General features: G+C 44.8%; 1 protein-coding gene across 2 annotated transcripts in view; it reads left to right on the top strand.

Moving 5' to 3' along the window:
• Positions 1-16,450, top strand: part of JHY (junctional cadherin complex regulator) — a 59,922-nt gene extending 43,472 nt beyond the window's left edge. For both annotated transcript variants that reach the window (XM_049620729.1, XM_049620720.1), the window contains 4 exons: positions 3,490-3,784; positions 12,439-12,519; positions 13,325-13,453; positions 15,977-16,450. In XM_049620729.1, the coding sequence (XP_049476686.1) occupies positions 3,490-3,784; positions 12,439-12,519; positions 13,325-13,453; positions 15,977-16,174 (703 nt within the window). In that variant the 3' untranslated portion in view covers positions 16,175-16,450. The remainder of the gene's footprint in view (positions 1-3,489; positions 3,785-12,438; positions 12,520-13,324; positions 13,454-15,976) is intronic.
• The last annotated feature ends 5,131 nt before the right edge of the window (positions 16,451-21,581 follow it).

Below are 21,581 nucleotides of genomic sequence, written 5' to 3'. Positions count from 1 at the left end.
CGCTTTCTCTATTTTGAATATAGTTGACGCACAATGTCAGTTTCGGCTGCAAAACTAGTGATCTGACAAGTTTATACATTATGCTACGTTCACAAGTGTAACTACCCTCTGTCCCATCACATTGCTATTACAGTATCATTGACTGTATTCCTTATGCAAGGACTTTTATTCCCATGACTTATGCATTCCATAACTGGAAGCCTTGTATCTCCCTCTCTCCATCACCCACTTCTCCCAACGCCTTACCTCCTACCCTCCGGCAACTGTCAGTTTGTTCTCCGTATTTACAGGACTGATTCTTTTTATAGTTTATAGATTTCATTTATGAGTGGAATCCTATGGTATTTGACTCAGACTTCATTCACTGAGCATAATACCCTCTAGATTCACCCAACTTCTCAAGGTTTTTGAAAACCCAAGGTTTTTGAAAAACTTACTTAGCCAGGCAAAATATTTCTGTTCTCTTCCAGAGCATATTCAGAATCGCTGGATTGTTTTAATCCAATCGCCCTTTGAGTCACGCATTTTTCCTCCAGCATCTTTCGTAGTTCCTAGGTCTCCAAAAGTTAAGGCTTCTTGTAGAGAGTGTTTTAAATTTAACTGATTATTAATGTCTCTGCCTCACCATTTTTCTTCCATTTGACTCTTTCTTCCTGAAGTAGATCTTTTGGAAAGGTTTTCAGCAAGGGTAGGTCACTGCTAAATCTACCTGAAGGACCTTTACTCTCTATCTTGAATTATAGTTTAACCTGGTAAAGAGTTGGAAAACATTTTCCTATCTCCTGGTTTCTGTTTCTTTGAAAAGTTTTTGTCAATATAATTATCATTCCTTTTGTTTTTCTCAAGGCTTCCCCCTTTGTTTTTGGTATTCTGAGGTTTCCCTGTGTTAGGTCTCGATACGAAGTTTTTAATCCTGCTTGTGATTCCTAAATCTGAGGGTTCATCGCTTTCATAAATTCCATAAAGACTACCATCCATTTTCCCTTTGATTATTATGTACTATTTCCTATGGATATCTCCTGTCTCAGGAAATAGTTACTGTTTTCCCTCCGGGAACACCAAATACATGCATACTAGATTCTGTTATTCTAGACTCTGGGTCTCTTTAACGGTTTCTTATTTCATCTTTTATCTATCTGTGCTTGAGAAGTTTCCTCCCACCAGTTTCCAAATGCACTAATTTCTTCAGCTGAGTCTAGTATGCACTTTAATCAAAATTTAGTAAATTTCAATAGTGGTATGTTTCATGTCTAGAATTTTTATTCGGTTCTGATTAAAACCTTTTTTTTTTTTTTCCAAAATTGGTTTCTCAGGGTTTTGATTTCTTCTCTCAGGTCTTTAAAATCTTGGGGCGCCTGGGTGGCTTGGTCCGTTAAGCGTCCGACCTTCGCTCAGGTCATGATCTCACGGTCCGTGAGTTCGAGCCCCGCGTCGGGCTCTGTGCTGACAGCTCAGAACCTGGGGCCTGTTTCGGATTCTGTGTCTCCCTCTCTCTCTCTCTGACCCTCCCCCGTTCATGCTCTCTCTCTGTCTCAAAAAATAAATAAACGTTAAAAAAAAATTTTTTTTAAATAAAATCTTTAAACATGCTTCAGAATGCTATCTAGGGGCTCCTGGGTGGCTCAGTGAGTTGAGAATAAAGATCCTGGGGTCATGGGATCCAGCCCTGTGTCAGGCTCATGAAGCCTGCTTAAGATTCTCTCTCTCCAGGGTGAGAGGAGTTCAGGGTTCAGGTCATGATCTCACCTTTTGTGAGTTTGAGCCCCACTTCAGGCTCTCTGCTGTCAGTGCACAGAGCCTGCTTTGGATCCTATGTCCCCCTCTCTGTCTCTGACTCTCCCCAACTCATACGTGTTCTTTCTTTCAAAAATAAAGATTAATATTTAAAAAAAGATTCTCTGTTGGGATGAGCACTGGGTGTTGTACAGAAACCAATTTGACAATATTTAAAAAGATAATTAAGAAATTAAATTTAAAAAAAAGATTCTCTCCCCCTCTGCCCCCTTCCCAGCTCACACTCTCTAAAACATAATAAAAAATTTTTTAAATGTTAAAATTCTATTATCAGAAGTTCATAGAAATCCATCACTGTTTCTTGTGCATGTGCACCTGTGGGCTCTTCTACTTAGTGGATTATTTCCTCATATATTCTAGGATTTGGGATTGTGAATGTATGCTTGGCTATCTTGTCTAAAGACACGTAAGCAAGCTAGAGAAGGAGGTTATCCCTCCAGAGAATTTTTTTTCAAATGTTTATTTTTGAGAGAGAGAGAGAGAGTGAGAGTGGGGAAGGGACAAAGCAAAAGAGAGGGAGACACAGAATCCGAAGCAGGCTCCAGGCTCCGAGCTGCCAGCACAGAGCCCGACGTGGGGCTCGAACTCATGAACCGTGAGATCATAACCGGAGGTGAAGTCAGACACTCACCAACTGAGCCACCCAGGCGCCCCAGAGAACTTTTATATTTGGTTCTGCCAGATACAACAGGGAGAGCCCTCTTCTAGGATCATTTTTATGTTAATTTTTTTGGTGCTGGAATCCACGTTTGTGTGGAGAAGGTAAATTTGAACCCCAAACGCTGTCCCGTGGAAATTCACAAGGAATTTTTTCTCCACTTGAGAGCCTAGACGAAGACAAACAGCCTTGCTTTGCAGATTCTCAAGGCTGGTGACTTTCACTAACCCAACTGTTTCTTGAAGACGTAGCTCTCCAAGGCCTGTATGCAGGCCTCTCCCTGGATTCCCCATGCCACACGGGGCCAAGATTTCACATATCCTACACCAGCGTTAAGTGTTAAAACTCAAGCCCAGGGGCGCCTGGGTGGCTCAGTCGGTTGAGCATCCAACTTCCGCTCAGGTCGTGATCTCACGGTCCGTGAGTTCGAGCCCCACGTCGGGCTCTGTGCTGACAGCTCGGAGCCTGGAGCCTGCTTCCGATTTTGTGCCTCCCTCTCTCTGCCCCAACCCACTTGCATTCTGTCTCTGTCTCTCTCAAATATTAAAAAAAACAAAACTCAAGCCCATAGGTGCAAAACTCCCACCAAGAAAGCCATAGCTTTAGCTTATCCGAAATCTGCTTTACTTTTAGTTCCTTTTTTGTGTGTGGTCTTGAAGTTTCCCTGTCTCTCTTAGAAATTCAACCGTGTATTTACTAAAAAGATATTTGTTCCAATTTAACCCAACATTTCCAGGCATTTTACAGTGGGAAGGTCTTTGACGTTTCCAAGGGGCGTTTGTTGTTTTTGTTTTTTGATTTCGAATGCACTAAATGGAAGTCCTCAAACAAGAGCTAAACTACCCTAAAGAAAAACTAGGAGGATTTTAAGAGGTTAATGTATTTATGCAAAGATTCAGCTGAAGGTCAGGAGTTTGATTTGGAGAGCGATGAATACCTCAAGTACAAAAAGACTTTTCTGCTCAACGTCCTATATACCCAGGTGTTATTAACAGATTTGTGGGTTGTGGTTTGGTTTTTTTTTCCCCCCCATTCAGGAAATTCCATTCTCCCTCTGACAGCCAGCCTGGGAGAGCTTCTCCGGACTCCCAGCTCGCTCAGATCATGGAGCGACATCAGCAGGCCTTAAAGCAGCTGACGGAGGTGCAGCCTAACGAAGGGGCCTCGCCCAGCGTCGCATTTCCACCTATATTGTCCAGGGTAGAAAGCGAATCACAACTCAGCGCAGAGACAAGCCAAAGAAACCAAATGAAAGTGGGTCGCAGCAATTCCGAAGGCTATCTGTTTCAGCTGGAAAAAGGAAAAAAGCATAGGAAAAGCAGCAGCACCAAGGTAATAAAAGCATTTTTACCAAATAACCTTTCAATTCTGGTAATGCAGACGGGCATGGCCATTCCCTTACTCCCAGCCCTGAAACAGGTCCTTCCGGGTGGGCCCAAGTCCTGAGGCGCTTCCTGATCTCATCTGTCCCTGGCTGCCGCCTCAGATGTCCCTACTTTGTGCTTCATCTCTGGGAAGGGTGCACCTTCGCGGAGAAGCGAGAGTCCTCCTTCTAGCCCCAGGTTAGACGTCACACGCTTGGGTTCCACACACCCCATTTCAACCCCTAGCCTAGGCTGAGTCTCTCCGCACATGCTCGTATTTGAAGAGACAAAGTAGGGCTGAGGGAGTCTGTCACTGCATTCTACCCCCTCCATCCCGCTGTCCCCCCACCTCGGGGAACAATTCTTGTCCTAATCCACCCACCCCATCTCCTGCACCCCAAGACCCAGGAACAACCAGTGACTGGGCTTCCCTCAAAAACACTGGCTCATCTCTTCTGAGTTCTTTGTAAGAGTCACCATTATGAGCCACTTTGCTCCATTTAAATCTTTCGCATCCAGTCTGTAGAGATAAATAAGCGGAAAAGGGGCAGAGGGGGATTCCGAGTGGAGTCTTCCCAGGAGGACCTGAAGGAACGTTGAAGGAGTCTTTTTATGTCATGTGCATTTCTCCACTGTTGCAAGTAATAAAAACCCCTCAGGAAAGTCACTGGCTTCGAATGTCAAGTGGTCAGGAAACAACTGGAAAGTGCATTCCGGTTTACAGGGCAACAGGGCAAGACCCAGTGGGAAGCAATATAGGAATGTGGTGACTGGGTTCCCCAGGAATAGACTCTGAAGTGGAGATTCCTTGCAAGAGGTTTACTGACAAGTGCTTCTAGAACCACCCCCACAAGGGGGGGGGCGGCAGGGCTGGCTGAGGGAGAGTGTGTGCCCATGATACAGGGGCAGCAAGAAGCCTCTGAGAGGCCCACAGGGACTCTGAAGTTGGGATGGCCCTTTAAAGGTACAGGACCCACATGGACCAGCCATTGGCTCCTGACTGTCCCTGGGGAAGGGCTGTAACTTTGGGTACCACAGCTGGGTATCACATCTGGCTGAGGGCGGTTTTTAGGGAGGGACCCAACTGTGAGCCACAGCAGACAGCACTCCCAGCAAGTGGGGGAAGGAGTGCCTCGGTCTAGAGGGACCCTCCCTAGAAGGCAGTTTAGGGCATCAAATCTTAGCTCCGTTCCACATAGGTGTCGAATTGCTATTAGGAACAGTGGTAGGTGCCAGGGTGTAAAGAAAATAAGCCACGGCCCCTCCTCGCGTAGACACACATGAAAATGGCTTCAGTATAATGTTGCACATAAAAAAAAAAAAAGAAAAGAAAAAAGAGGTATGTGTGGGCTGCACTGAGGAGCACTAAGGAGTTTGGGGGAGGGTGGCAGGGTTAAGCAGAGCTTCAGAGGATAATTCTGAGCCAAGTTTTATTTCCTTTTCAAGTTCATTTATTTTGAGAGGGAGAGAGGGGCAGAGGGACAGAAGGAGAAAGGGAGAGAGAATCCCAAGCAGGTTCCACACTGCAAGCACAGAGCCCGACGTGAGGCTCGAACTCACAAACGGGGAGATCGTGACCCTGAGCTGAAACCAAGAGTTGGATGCTTCACCGACGGGTTAAGTGCCACCCAAGCGCCCCCCTGAGCCGAGTTTTAGATGATCAACAGTGAACAAGACAGCATTTCAGGCAAAGGGACCGGCCTGAGCAGCTATTATGAAGCTGGAGACACCGCGATGCATGCTGGGAACTGCCAGCACGTCAGTGTTGCTGTCCCTGAAACAGGGAGCACGGGGTGTGGACGGATGCAGGTGGAGCAGTGGGTAGGGGCCAGGTCTCACAGGAGCCTGCTTATCATATGGAGAAGGACTTTATGCATATTTAAGAGAAGAAACGAAAGATCTGCTTGGGGCAAAGACGTCAGCGGTTGACGGGTAGGAAACAGCCCAGCCAGCTCCTTACAGCTGCCACCTTGGAGGCCTGTCTACCTCAGGACCCTAGCCCCCCTCATAACCCTGGCGTCCCTGCCTCAGCTCCCTCACGCACCCCCACCCCGCGGCTCCTTGGACTCCGTGTTCTGACCCTACTCCCTCTTAGCCTCGGTTCTGCAGGGGGTCCCTAATCCCCGCCCAGGCCATGGGAACCACAATCAGTGGCTTGGAGCTGGGAAAAGCCCCAGTCTCCCTGTAAATAAGGAGCAGCGTGTTTCTGGGATCCCAAGTTCCTTCTTTTTCTACAGAAACATCATTACGTGGTAGTTAGGTTCTGCGGTAGGATTAGCGCTGTTCTCAAGTCCTTCATAAATAGAAGGGGTCTTGCAGGCTAGACTAGAAAGGCAGACACCACGCAGGCTATTATGTCTAAACAGAAATCCATTCAGAGCTTTGGAACCAGCACAGTCTCAGGGTGAGGAGGGCCTGTTGACTCGAGGGTCGATAGGTTACCAATGGCCTAAGCCATAGCTCCAACACACTCCTCAGAAGAGGATCTTCTGCGTTAGGTTTCTTGCCAACTAGGGGTTGTTGTTAAAAATGCAAGCTTTTAGGGACCTCCGGGTGGCTCTGTTGGTTAAGCATCTGGCTCTTGGTTTCAGCTCAGGTCAAGCTCACAGTTCCTGGGTTCAAGTGCCATGTTGGGTTCTGTGGTGTGTGTGGACCCTGCTTGAGAATCAATCAATCAATCAATCAATCTCTCTCTCTCTCTCTCTCTCTCTCTCTCTCTCTCTCTGCCCCTCTCCCATTTGCATGCATGCGCTCTCAAAATAATTTGTTTTTAAATGCAAGCTTTAAACACAGTTCTTCTTATTATTTAGAGAGAGAAAGAGCATGAGGTGGGGAGGGGGCAGAGGTGGAGGGAGAAAGATTTTCAAGCAGGGTCTACACTCTCCACAGAGCCCAATGCAGGGCTCAATCCCATGATCCTGGAACCCTGACCTGAGCTGAAATCAAGATTCAGATGCTCAACTGACTGAGCCACCCAGGCACCCCTGGACTCCGTTCTTAGTGAGCAGGGTTAAGTGGAAGTCAGACTCAGCCATCCCCAATTTCTCAGCTCTCTTAATACTGGTGTCCCTTGGGCAAGTCAGTAACTCACCTGAGCCCGTTTCCTCACATGCACAATCAGAAATCATTCCTTCTTTTTGCAGATTTGGTGTGATAATTACATGAAACGATGTATTAAACCTTAGCTTAGGGGCATCCAGGTGGCTCAGTCGGTTGAGTGTCAGACTCTTGGTTTTGGCCCAGGTCATGATCTCACGATTTGTGAGTTCAAGCCCCACATCAGGCTCTGCACTGACAGACAGAAGCCTGCTTGGGATTCTCTCCCTGCCCCTCCCCTGCTCACGCATGCTCTCTCAAAAATAAACTTTAAAATCTGGAAAAAAAAAAACCCACCTTATCTCCGTCCCTAGTGAGGAGTAGACCATCAAATCAATTAGTTGCCTTTTCCTTCTTCCTTCCCTCAGTAACCTAAATTCAGGTCTTACAGAGGAGAGGGGGAGGAGAGTACCTCTGTGACAGTGTGTGTCCCCAGAAGTCTGAGAGTATGGGAGGGTAGGGAAGAGGAAGGAAAAAGAACTTTCAGTTACTGCCGCCCAAACCCTCTTTCCAAGTCAGAGAAGCCCTTCCCTTCCTGCTTTCTTTCAGGAATGTTACCATCCACCCGTATCCATTTTCTCGCTCCAACACCTTCAACCTACATCTGACAAATGCACAGAAGCGCCCTTTGTCCTTTAAGCTACTCCAGAAGCTCAAATGATTTCGAACAGAGCTATTTGTATAGGACAGCAGGTAGCCGGGGCACCAGACGGGGGGAATCATTATCCGGGTCATGCCCATTTGCTAGTCACAGCAAATCTTGTGGTTTCCAAGGGAATCGACTTGAAGCACATTAAAAATGTGAGGATTTGTAAAGCCAACGGGCCCACGCACCGTTCCCCTTCCCCTGGCAGTTCTGAGGGGACTGATTGATGAACGCGAAGCATCGCCCGTGCTGTTAAAGCCAGACGTCAGGCAGCAAGAGACTGACGCAGCGCCCGGGACGACAAACAGCATAAAAGTATCTATCGCGACCCACCACAAAAATCACTGCTTACAGGGTTCTCCCGCAGCCGAGCTGCAGTAATTAACTCGTGTGTTTGTTGTCACAGACAATCTGGGTATTGCTGCTTGACTGCTTCTAAGGAGAGGTTTATTTGGATTAAATTTCGCAACCACAGAGCAAATTCCCTTCGCTTGCTGTTCTCTCCAGTATCTGAGGCATTGTTTTCCATTGTCCCGCTTTTGAGTAGCCTTCCCCTGCTTATACGTCTGAGGAATGTTCTGGAGAAAAGCCCTGCCGTGTCCCCCACAGCAGGGTACAGCGTTTCAGAGTTGAAACAGGTCCTCGCCAGACAGTCAAGGTCATTTTCAACTCACGCACACTTCGCCCCAAGTTTACAAGAAAACATCACTCTTCTAGCTTGTGAAGGGTGATTAATTACCGGCAGAAATATGCCATCAGGACAGTCCCGTGCCATCTTCTGCTAAAGGGGCCATCAACAGTGAACAGTTCAGACGGGCGGGTCTGGTCTTTGCCATCATCAGGCGGGGCCAGGGATGGCTGAGGTCAGCTTGGGCACATCTTAGGCAAAGACTAGCAGCGAACCCCATCAGGGGCGTATTGAGAACAGGACTGTATTCCCCTCACCCCACCCCGTGTTTGGAGACCTAACAGGGCTATCATTGTTGATTTAATTTTCAGGGTGTGTGGGGGGGGTGCTATTGTGACCTTTTAGTCTTGTAACAGCCAAGGAGAACTAAATCAAAGTAAATTCTGAGGATTATTTTACTATAAAAGCCTTTTGAAGAGACAGAAAGCAGATTAGTCGTTGCCTAGTGCTGGAGGTGGGGGGCCAGGGTGGGGGGCGGGGGAGGAGCGGCTGCTAATGGGTACAACTTCAAATGGGGAAGTTCTGTGGTATGCAAAGTCAATTTCAGTAAAGCTGTTAGGAAGATTTCTGATGGAAAGAGATCAAATGGAATTACAGCACTGAGCGGCAATCAAGATTACTTGAGGCAAACTTAAGCAAATCTAGGATTTTTCATCGCCAGTCACCCAGAGCAAACTTCTTTATGAAGCATGCTCTCTCTCCCTTGAGAAGGGTCTCTGGCTAGAAGCAGCCCGATCCCGGAAAAGGAGTTTGGAGCATTTGGATTCCCCCTCCCCTCCGGGCCACACTCTTTACTCTGTGAATAGGTAATGCTAGTCCCCTCCGTGTTCTGTTTTTCAAGGACAGCCAAGATGTAGATTCTGGTTATTCGACGCGATAGTAAAAACTGGGGGAACCCGGGAGCAGGGAGCTATTATTCACGCTTCACAATGTATCTTTTAGGGAGTCTGTGCAATGATTACAGTTAAGCTGCTTCACATTGTGATTTCTGGACACACTGATCATTTCTCATCCGTTTTGGACAAATTGGATCTAGGACTTGGATATGAGCGAGGTTCTCTCCGTTTTCATTTCTGGTTTACTCTGGCAAATAGTAATTTCAGCGATTGCAAAACAGGTCAGATGATAAAGAACAAGTTTGCGATTGCCACGTAGAAGATATGAGGGTTCACTCACCTAGTAATTAGCAGAGATTTTTAAATGTGATCACACACAGTGCAATCAAGGCTTGCACAAAAAGGCCATTCTTACACATTGCTAATGGAAGGGTTCATGAAGGACCTTAAAGGTGTTCATGATTTTGCCTCAATAATTCCACTTCTGTTAACTGATCTCAAAGCAATTCTCACAGTAGCCCACAAACAACGCTCACTGCCAGGACATCTTAAATGTTCGACATTTAGAGGAATAGCTAAATAATGCAACTATAACCAGAAGACAGAATGTTCTGTATGGAAGTCATTTTTGAAAACCAATGACGGGGAAATACAGTATAATGCTACAACGCTTAGTGAAGGGGCCCCTGGGTGGCTCAGTCAGTTAAGCATCCAGCTCTTGATTTCCACTCAGGTCATGATCTCGTGGTTGTGAGTTTGAGCCCCACTTGGGGCTCTGTGCTGATCGAGGAGCCGGCTTAGGATTCTTGCGCTCTCCCTCTGCCCCTCTCTCCAACTCATGCATGTGTGTGCTCTCTCTTTCACTCTCAAAAAAAAAAAAATGCTTAGTGAAAATATCTAATGTGTAGCACTTGACAATTTTACACAAGCATGAACAGATAAATATCAAGGGCAAGAAGCACCTAGAATGGTTTTGCCAGGTGATCGTTTTTCTTAAAGGGGATTTCGGATTTTGACGAGCCTTTAACGAACACCATTTTCTCTCCATACTTTAATATTTTTAAACGATTTTTAGCCCAACAACTTCTTCCGAAAAAAGGAACCTTCTCTCTCCTTTTAGAGTTAGATATGCCCAAAGAGTTTCGACTGTAAGTTCTGAACATTCTAATCCGGGAAATTCGGTTTGCAGAACTCGATCCTTGAAGCGTAGAAATGTTGCCTACGAGTCACAAGATTCTGGCTCTCTGAAGCACCAAGACGTTAGAAATACTGCTTTCACCTCCAAGTCACAGAATTACGATTTACCGTACCTTCAAAAAGATGGGCTCCTTCTCACGTACGATTAACCCACAGGTAGAGAGCCACACAGCTCACAACACCAGAACCAGTTATTTGTATGGTTCTCTTGTTCTCTTCCCGACCCAAGATTGCTGTTCCAGATCCAAGAACCATATCCGCATTCAAGGCGGAAAACAGAAAAAGAGAGGGGCCGAGCCAGCCCGGATAAAAGCTTTCTAAGATACAAGCTTTCCCCCAGCCAACTTTCATTTATACCGCACGGGCCAGAGCTCAGTGCTTCGGATCTGCAGAACAGAGTACCTGGCTCGAAGATTCTATAGTGGGGAAAGTCAATGGAGAAACTAACTGGGGCCAGCTGTGGGTAGTCGGGCACTAGCCCAGTGGGAGGAGAACACATTCTTGTAACAGTTGATACAAAGGATACCGAAGTTCCCATCAAGGAATGATACGCAGCAACTGTATCCAACGTAATTTTTTTTTTTTTTTTAAGTCTCTGGACGCTCTCTGCCAAATTCTGTCTGAAGAACTTACTAGATGTACTGCTTATTTTAGGCCTTATCATAATTTACGAGAGCTTTGGAGATTTAGAGAAACACTGAGCTTTGTCCCACGTGCAGGTGAAACAGGGCAGTGCTGTCGCCTCTTGAGGATGGCTATTCTTTCTCCAGCTGAAGCGTTGACGTAGATCTGTCTGAACGGAACTACTGTCGTCCAAACTAGCTCTTTGGGATGGTCCTTTCCTACCCTGCTCAAGGAAGGAAACCAAATGAACTCACAAACAAAACAAAACAAAAAAAAAAGAGGGAGGGGTGCAGTGGGGGGGGGGGGACTTGGTATCTCCACAAGGGCATCTGCCCCAAGCAGCAAGTCAGTTTTAACACTGAAAGCAGCAGTCAGGGGAATATCATCATCTAGTCTACAGTCTGGAGAGCATTAGTGTTTTTCGGCCCTGTTATTTTGCTCAAATGTCATAATTTAAAATTAAATCGCCACATCATGTTACTGTCCCTTTAAATATGCAATACCACTATGAAGGTCATATAAAATTACACCCTTCAGGGGCGCCTGGTGGCTTAGTCAGTTGAATGTCTGACTTCGGCTCAGGTCATGATCTCGCGGTCTGTGAGTTCAAGCCCCGCATCGGGCTCTGTGCTGATGGCTCGGAGCCTGCTTTGGATTCTGTGTCTCCCTCTCTCTCTGACCCTCCCCCGCTCATGCTCTGTCTCTCTCTCTTGGTCAAAAATAAATAAAACATTAAAAAATAATAAAAAAATAAAATAAAATAAAATTACACCCTTCAAAATATCCAAAAATCACACTGAATGAAAGGAGTTTCTCAGTAGATCTTGCCTAGACTCTAACCCTTAGAAATTTACTATCTTGGGACGTCTGGGGGGCTCAGTCGGTTAAGCATCCGACTTCAGCTCACGTCATGATCTCCCGGCTTGTGAGTTCGAGCCCCGCATTGGATTCTGTGCTGCCAGCGGGGAGCCTGCTTCAGATTCCGTCTCCATCTCTCTCTGCCCCTCCCCCACTGGTTCATTTTCTCTGTCTCGCTCGCTCAAATATAAATAAACATTAAAAGATAAAAAATGTACTGTCTTTTGAATGTTATGACATCATCAGGGCACTCCTCTTTTTGAAGCAATGCTTACCTGATTTAGATGGCCTCTTCCCAGGAAATCATTTGGTTTGGTCATTGTAGGAGACCAGACATAACAGTAATAGCAGATGTTGTTCAAAAGGTTAATAACAAAACACCAGTTCGTTCACTCGAAAATGTTTATTTGTAATTCTCAGAATTCCAGCTTTGTTGTTGTTGTTGCAGAAGTCGGAGAAGTCAAAGCCCGTGAGCCGACCAGCTACAAATTACCCAAGAAGCTACAAATTATCAAGAGCTACCCTTAACGTGGAAGAACTATCAGGAACTGCGGCCACACTCTCCCAGCTGTCCACACGGACCTCCGTTCTTCCCTCTCCTGTGTGGCTAGGACAGCTGGGCGGGGGTGGGGGGGACACACAGTTCCTTAATAGAAACTGTCTCTTTGTATCTGTAGAGTGCCAAGCTGAAAGGTTATCAGAAAAGAGACGTGAAGCTTGGAGGCCTTGGACCTGACCTTGAGTCCATCAGAGACAAAGTGAGTGTGACGTACGTACAGCATTCTGTAGGCTTGGGTTTGCCTACCTGCCTTTTAGCAGAACCGCACAGACCTGTGCCCCGGAACCAAGTCCTCATCCAAAGGTCTCCCTCTGAGTAGACTCTTCTGAAATAGCATTGGTAATAGAGACCCAGATACGCCTTTTACCATAAAATAAAATTACCCGGCCAATGCTGTCTTATGTATCCACCTTTTAGTTAGTTTTGAGGGCCCCGCACAGAAGAGGGCCATGTGCACATGAAAAGAGATGCGTGTGTTAGACGGTCGTTGGTCTTTCCCAATGGAGTGATCTTGGTAATTTCAAAGAGTGGCTACAAAGAAGACGCTTAGGATAAGAGATCCCCAACCCATGAAAAGTGCATCCACTTTAGTTCCTTTCCTCTAGTGAAAGGAGATCTTCATTTAATGTGTTTTAACTGTGGTTGCACTCAGGGCATGAAAAGAGAGTATAGTTCAAAGTTGGAAGCCAAAATGAAACTAAATTGGGTAAATGCAACAGAGAAGGAGCTGAATGTGATTTAGCCCCTGTTAAGGGAACACTGGGTGTGCTACTGCGGTGATGTACCCCCCCCCCCCCCCCCCCGCCCAGAGAGACTATTTCTAGGAGAAACATTAACTTAACCATCTCACCGCCGTTGCCTTACACATGGTAACCCCGTTTCCCCGGTGCCTCCGAGACGCTACCATACGCCCAGCCGGCTAAAACAAGTGCTGCTTTTAAAAGGAGAGAACAGGGAGATCTAGCAGGGCCTGTGCACGGTCATAACTTTGTTTCTCCGAACAGATGCAGAAATTAATCCAAAAAAAGGAATACGCCAGACAAGTTCAGGAGTATAACGCGAAGACGCTATCCCTCCTGCCGAAACCACAAACAGCAAAAACCAAAAGTAAATCGGCCATCCCTCGGCAGAAGGTAAGAAATTCTCAGCAAGGCCGTTAGCTTTGCAATTAGAATGAAAAGGAAACCTTTGTTACCTCTTAAATTCCCCCACCTTTTGGGGGGTTTTTTTGGAACACAGGGGAGGTCTTAGCTACTGCTGTCCCTCCTTCACAGATACTGATACTGATTGATACAGACAGGGATACAAATAACACGTACACACATATGATGCTGTAAGATTAGCCTGAAGTTCGTCATGGTCTTTAGCCCTCCGTGGTTTCTTCCAAGTATAGTATTTCAAATTTGTCACCCACCCACAAACTGAATAGGAAGGCCGGCAGACATGAAGAGATACTCGACATCACTCCTCATCACGGAAATGCAAATCAAAACCCCGATGAGATCACCTTACACCTGTCGGAATGGTTAGAATCAAACACACAAGAAATAACAAGCGTCGGTGAGCCTTTGGAGAAAAAGGAACCCTCATGCACTGCTGGTGGGAATGTCAGGTCATACGGTCACTGTGGAAACCAGGATGGAGGCCCCTCAGAAAGCTAGAAACAGAAACACCACATGATCCAATAGTTCCACTACTCGTTATTGACCCAAAGAAAACAAAAGCAACGATTCGAAAAGATACATGCACACGTATGTTTATCGCAATATTTGCCGTAGCCGAGATACGGGAGCAACCCCAGTGTCCCTCCATAGAAGAATGGAGAAGGAAGATGGGGCGTATTAAAGAAGGATATAATGGGGCCACTCATGCCAATGTGGATAGGCCTAGAGGGTATTCTGTTAAGTGAGATAAGTCAGACTGAGAAAGAAACACAATTTCACTCCTATGTGGAACCTAAAAACCAAATGAACAAGCAACAAGCAGAATCCAACCCATAAATACAGAGAACAAATTGATGGTCGCCAGAAGGGAGGTGGCGAGGGCGAGGGGCAAAATGGGTGAAGGGGAATGGCAGGTACAAGCCTCCGGTTATGGAAGGAAATCATGGAGACGAAAGGCACGGCCCTGGGATTATAGTCAACGAGACTGTCACGGCCTGCGTGGTGACAGATGGTAACTACACTTGTGGGGAGCACAGCCTAACCTACGGATTTGTCAAATCACTATGCTGCACACCGGAAACGAATGCAGCCTTCTGTCAACTCGGCTCAAAACTTTAAAACCGTTTTCACTGAATAGTAGGGTGATTTCTTAGGAGAAACCAGCAATCCTGATAGAATCCTATCAATTTCCTTCGCTAGCATTAAATTTTAAGAAATTAGAGTCGTCGTGTCATTTAGGAGTACGTATGTCAAAGAAAAGACCTTCACTGTTTCTTTCAATTTCATTTCCCTACATTGTTCCCAAGGGACCGTAATATATAGGTTTCTCTAGCCACAAAAAAAATATTTCATAAAATACAGAATGTTCTCCGTCTCAGAGGTCATCCAGCTAGAAGTCAGGATGTGAATGAAGTACATTCGGGGAAACACCGAGGCTTGCAGTGCAAAGTCTCTGTCTCCGTCCCAGTAAGAACATGGGACCCTTTGCATGAGGGACAAGTGACCCTTTGGTGCTTTTAGGAATTTGTACTTCATGTTCTCTCTCACAGGCCATCATATTTTCTCTTTATTGCCTTTCTTCCTCGGACCTTGAAGACCTCAGCCCACTCGACTGAGTTTCCATGGTGCCATTTTTTCTTTTCTCTCCAATCCATTATTTTTTCATGAAGAGAGTCAAGGCAACAAGTCTGTAATTAGAAATTCCTACAGAAATCACCTACACACACGGAGGAGTCTGGAGGTTCCCTGCCCCCCCCCCCACGACCTAAATATACCATTCCCATTTCAGCTATCAAGAAACGCTCATTAAAATATAAAATTGATATAAAGGCAGGTTTAGAAATCTATTTCGTGATCTCATTTTTATTGTAGTGCCTTTCGGAACAGACGTCACTGAAGGAAAAAAAAAAAAAAAAGTCTGCTTTTTCCAGTCTCCGGGTTTCTATAGATAATATGCTAAAGAACAGAATAATTCCCAACCTCTGATAAATAGTTGCTAGAGTTCAAAGAGCCTAGGAATAAGGAAGAGTTGGATGTCATAATGGAGGCTCATCGACGACAGTGAGATCTTTGGTCTCAAGCTGTAACAAGTCCACTTTGAACGGTAAGGTCCGTCTCTCCTCAATACAAGTTTGGTTTGAAGAAGACGGCCAGAAGCTAAGTAGAGCCCACACGTGAGAAATCTACTTTCAAGCACTCGAATAAAACTCCGTTTTACAACGAAAACACCCACAGGCACAAATCTGTGTGTCATCTCTCGGCTCTTTTTCACGGCACACGGTTACGCGGCTAATTTATTTGGTGGACACTGTGTGTTGTTTCACATGATTTGCATACCCCATTCTCTCTCCATTCCCACCCACATCTCAGGAGGTTATTGTGGCCGGAGGCTCCATTCATATGGCTAATAAGCATTTCCTAAGACTCCACATCATTAAAGGAACCCGGGGCTCACTTCCCATCTCAAATAACATTTTATCTTTATGCTTTTAGGCTTTGGAATATGCTAAGACCATCCCCAAACCCAAACCTTCCAATCTGACTGATCAAGCCTCGAAGGAGAAGAAAAATCCAACCTATGCTCGAAAGGAAGACGCTCTGCCTGAAATCTCCCTGCTGGAAATACTGCAGAGCAGACACGAAAGGGAAAAACAGGCTGTGGCCGCTTTCAAAGCCCTTCACATTGTGTAGGCAACACATGTATCAGAGACCAAAAATGCCCGGGGACTGGACACGGAGGAAGAGGGCCAACCCACCTCCCTGCATGGGGAGGGAGGACCCAATGTCCTCCAGCTGCGGTCCAGGTTTGCTTTGTGCAGAATTTAAAATATGGAGCCGTACTACATCACGGGGCCACATGTTAGGTTCTACAAAGAAGGTTTTCTTCATTATTTATTTTCAAATCAGTTAGAATTCTGAACTCATTGCATTTGAATAAGAACTAGGGAATAAAGGCTTTTAGTTGCAGATTGGATTTTTTGCTTTCTTAAACAATCTCTACCCATCCTTGCATAAATGAAAACCTTGAAGTTACCCAGTAATAAATGTATCTACTATGCTGCTCTCTTACCCTCCAGATAAGGAAAGAAGAAGGTATGAATGCTTCAGTTTCGACTAAAATGAACTTAAACTGGCCTAACTGCCAGTACATCAGAAGTCTTTCCGGGGCGCCTGGGTGGCTCAGTGGGTTAAACGTCCAACTTCGGCTCAGTTCAGCTCTCGCGGTTCGTGGGCTCAAGCCCCGCGTCGGGCTCTGTGCCAACAGCTGGGAGCCTGGATGGAGTCTGCTTCAGATTCTGTGTCTCCCTCTCTCTCTGCCCCTCCCCTGCTCATGCTCTGTCTCAAAAATAAATACATTTAAAAAAAAAAATCCAAGTCCAGAGACACCCATTCAGGCAAATCTGAGAAATACGGTTTTCTCTCAAAGCTACTTACTCATGTATGTAAATACGCCAGGTGTCTTGCCCTCACAAACATCTTGACATAGTACCACATCTGTGCTCCTATACAAAATACTAGGTAAGAGGAAAAAGCATCCCATACTTTACTACTGAGTGTCAATATTAATAAATGTTTTTTACTTTTTATCTGAGGAGACTGAATAAACATTGCAAAATTACCAGGTCTTAAAATAATAACTGAAGAATTTAATTTTTTCTTACTTGTGTTAGGTGGGCATTGCATTCTTAGATGGACATATCCAGAAACGGGCAGTTTTAACAATGACTTAGGGGGAAATCTGTTGATCTATACAGGTGGCCTAAGAACTAGCTTTGGAGATTTATTCCTTTGTTATAAACATTTCACAGGCACCATGATGTGGCATAAAAGCTACTTGTACATAACTTTCTCTTAAAACTGGAAGCAGTTAGAATTGAAAGTCTTGAATGATCATGCATATCTGAGGATAAATAGTAAACTGATGAATCGTGTTTCAGTGGGATTTTAAAAATAATCTATGTGAAGCATTAGTTCGGGGAAATTGATAGCCCAAAGTGATCCTAAAATGTATTTGTAAAAGAAGACCCTTCATGGTACATGGTGAAGACTTCTCTGGAAGCTTAAGAATCGAATTTTTTTCCCAAATGGCCTTAAATTTAAGCTTAGTCTGGAAGTTTAAGCAACGCATAGAGCAACGTTTCTAAATTTAAAGGGACAGGGTAAACTTTTAAAATAATATTCCATTTCTATTAGAGTACCTTAAAAGAATGTAGAGCTTGGGATTGGTGTATTTTGTTCACCTACCAATTTTTCAGAGAAGGACATAGAGATCAAGGTAGGATAAATGACTGACATCTGTCAGTCCTACTGACAGTAACGGGAGAGGGAGCCTCCAGGTCGAAACTTCAACCTTTCAACACCAAGGACAGCACTGTTTGATTATTTGTTTGTAGCGAGTGGTAGTTTCGTTTACTGTGTGGGAAAGGAGGAGGTCAGCGTTATGAACTTCAGTTTTGGACGTGAACTTCCATCGTTAAGTCCCATTTTTAGAAACGGGCAGGACTACTTACTTGATCACATCGTAATGCGTATCATCTGGCAACTTCATGATTTCACTGTTAAAGTTGAAAGCTACATATAAAGCAACCCAGATGTTGCTAATAAGAGGCCTTTGACCCCCACCTCGTAAGATCTAGCTACCATGATACTGAGGATAACGATTCTCAGACATAGTGAATGACAAATACTTCTTTGCCCTGCCTTGAAAATAAAGGCTAATGGCAACAACATTGGTCTTCGTAGACCCAAGTGGATCAGTGATCAATTTTTACAGCATTTCTGCTTCAGATATTTAAGAAGTAAAAACACTCTGCCCATTAGGAAGCAAGGAACTTTAAATTTGAGTGATAGAATGATGGAGGGCTTATATTTACCCACATGTTAGATGTGCCCCTGAAAAGACACAGTGCCTAATCTGCCTAATCTCTATGAACTGGTATAAAGGACCTTTAAATCATGCCTTCTCGCATGATAGACTCCTTTTTTATGGCACTTTTCCATCTCCAATTTCCAACGAGAACATCCTGTTAAGAGGAAGCTTTGTTCCAAGTAGGTGAATTCAATAACAGCTGTCTTCATGATACTGTTTTGTATATTAAGGAGTCTCTTAGGAGTTATCCAGAAATCAGCCCCAGAAAAGACAATATTGAGGAACAAAATAAAAGGTAAGTCTAGCAAAGGCACCAATGCTTAATGGTTCCAATTGGGGCCCTATTATTGGTTAATGAATCATTGTCGAAACATCACAGCGAGCATGAGCGTGCAATCTATAGTGAGAAAATGACTCTTCATCCCAATGGTTATTAGCTGGGAGTTGTTTGAAAACACATCCAGTAATTATAACAACACTGGAGCTAATTGAGAACTTTGAGCTGATAGCAAATGGTCTATAACAGCTGACTAGATAAACACGGGGCCGGGGGTAGAGGGTGGTGTGGATTCTTTTTTAATTACTAATTGAAAAATAGAACAGAACGAATAGAATCCAGGTCATAGTCTTAAGATACCAAGTTTAGCTAATTCTTTCCAAAATCTTCTTTAAAACATAGATGACCCACCATATTCAAAAGTTGCATTTGAAAATAGAAGATTCTTAAGAAAAAAAAAAAAAAAGGTGCTCTCCTACAAGTTGCTCTCCTAAATCTTTTTAAGATTAACTTTATTAGAGCAAGAATAAATTATGAACTTTATTTATCCAGAGTGTCTCACTCCCGCTTCATCCTGGATGATAAGGAGTCGTCTATATTGTCAGACAAAATTTGTATATCGTAAAGGCAATATAAAGGAGGAAGATATCCTTTAATAAAAATTTTATTCAGGTATTCCACTCCTAATTTTTTTAAGTGCATTTACTTACTTGGAAAGCAAGCGAGCGAAAACAAGCAGGGGAGGAGAGAGAGTTGCAAGCAGGCTCTGCATCATCAGCACACAGCCCGGTATAGGGCTCGAACTCATGAACTGCAAGATCATGACCTGAGCAGAGATCAAGAATGGGAAGCTTGACTGTGCCACCCAGGCACCCCTAGGTATTCCACTCTTTAAAATGCACTAAAGTAAGATTCGGGAGTAGCTGAAATCTAATATTCAAAAGTGTCCCCCTGGGCTGCCTGGCTGGCTCAGTCAGTAGAGTATACGACTCTTGATCTCAGGGTCGTGAGTTCAAGCCCCATGTTGGGCCTAGAGCTTACTTAAAAAAAAAAAAATCATATATGTAGATATCCAAAATTGTCCTTCACCCCACCTCTCCAGACTATGTAAAATATTTGCTCCTACTCCCTCTCGAGCTTTGTTGAGCAAAACCATACATCTTCGCACAAAAGTTACTGAGAAAACGTACATCTGGATTTTCTAAGCAAACATCTGGTCAAGGGAAAGCAAAAGGTTTTAGAGGGCAGATTTTTCATTCATTTATTAATTTTTCCCCCTGTCTCAAAAGTTCCATTCTTCAGTGTTTGGTTAGTTTGGGCTCAGTGAAATACCTGGAATCTGGGGGCCCTTCCCAAAGCGTTGTGGAGATATCACCTCGCAAGACGAAGTTGCCAACTAGATTTTGCAGCCCCCGCTACAGGCAAGGCTCTTGGGGGCACATGAAGGGAGGAAAAGGAAACAAGAACTTGGTGGGCAGGGCTGATCTTCTCCGCTGCCTCTCCACTGCCTGTTCATTTTCCCTTGCAAACCTGAGCTATGTAAGTAAGTAATTTTCAATAAGCTGAGAAAATGGTCTTCCGCGCTTAAATAGCTCTAATAGGCTGAGAGGGTTACAATGATACGAACATTTCAGGCAAATCTGTTTAGTGAGGGCTTGGAGATCTGGAGTAAGATTTCATCAGTGTCCTTTACGGAGTTGACAGCTCGTCTCTGAGACCCGCCCCAGTAGCGCCAGACCGGCTTCTCAGGGTCCCCTTACGGTCGCTAGGGTCCCAAGCTTTAGCAAGAGATATTGAAACAGTGGGTATCCTTAGGATGCAAAGCCAACAGTGGGGGAAATAACCTTCAGAGAGTTAAAGTCCAAAAGTGTGACCAATTCTCCTTTGGGAGGCTGTCTACGTCGGGGAAGGAAGTAGATAACAGCATATACGTGTATATATATTTTTTTATTGAAAAAAATATAGCTATCTAGAGTATAATATAGTATGCTACGGTTAAATTACATATAGTTATATAGCACAGTTAAATTACTTGGGCCCAAACCTACTCTTTTCTCTGTGGCCAATGGGTCTCCCAGAATTGATCTTACACTTCTCGTTTTGCCATCCTGACAACTCTCAAAGTCACGGTCGCGAAGCTCGGTTGGCCTTACCTCGTATTTCCAACCTGTCACCCGGCAGTGAGGTCTTTCCCGTTTCCCTGCCTCCACACAATGGTGATACTGAAGCTGAGGAGGTCCCCGAATTTGTCGTCTCTGCCTAAAATTGATGAACTCCACACAAACCTCAAGTGTCTATTTTTAATGAATCCTTTAGAGGAATATCAAAGAACTATTTAGCCATGTCTAATATTTTAATTACATTATATTCTCAATTTAACCCATTAAACCTCCTTTGATGATCCCCATATTTAGTGTTTAGCCTCAGATGCACGAGGTAATGAATGCCGGACCTTTTGATTTAATGAGAATTTCGGCTCTTCCAGCCCGGGCCTCTTTGTATACCTTTCATTTTGCCGGCTATAGAATTCAGTTAATTGAAGGAGTCTCTTACCATCGCACATTAAGGAGGATGAATTAGCATCCCCATTCTGATTGGAAAATGCAAGCAGACAGCTTTGCTTTGATCTGAGGATTGAGCCGAGGAAGGCGCAGCCCTCTGAAAACGAGCTGATGGCCTTGTTATCAGGGCAAAATGCAGATGCGTCCATGTGTCACAAGACGCTTAATGTCTTAATTGATCACCTTCCAATTCTCCCTGTCCCGGTTGCCTCATTCTCTTCAGGCGAATACGTGCGTGTCTGTCTGTCTGTCTGTCTCTCCGTGTCTCCGTGGCTGTGTGTCTCCCTGTCTCCCCGTCTGTCTCTCCGTGGCTGTGTGTCTCCCTGTCTCCGTCCGTCTCTCCGTCCGTCTCTCCGTCCGTCTCTCCGTCCGTCTCTCCGTCCGTCTCTC

The sequence above is a fragment of the Panthera uncia genome, chromosome D1 (assembly GCF_023721935.1).
Source record: "Panthera uncia isolate 11264 chromosome D1, Puncia_PCG_1.0, whole genome shotgun sequence".
Lineage (NCBI taxonomy): Eukaryota > Metazoa > Chordata > Mammalia > Carnivora > Felidae > Panthera > Panthera uncia.
Note: the sequence above shows the minus strand (reverse complement) of the source record. Positions and strands in the feature narration are given on the sequence as shown.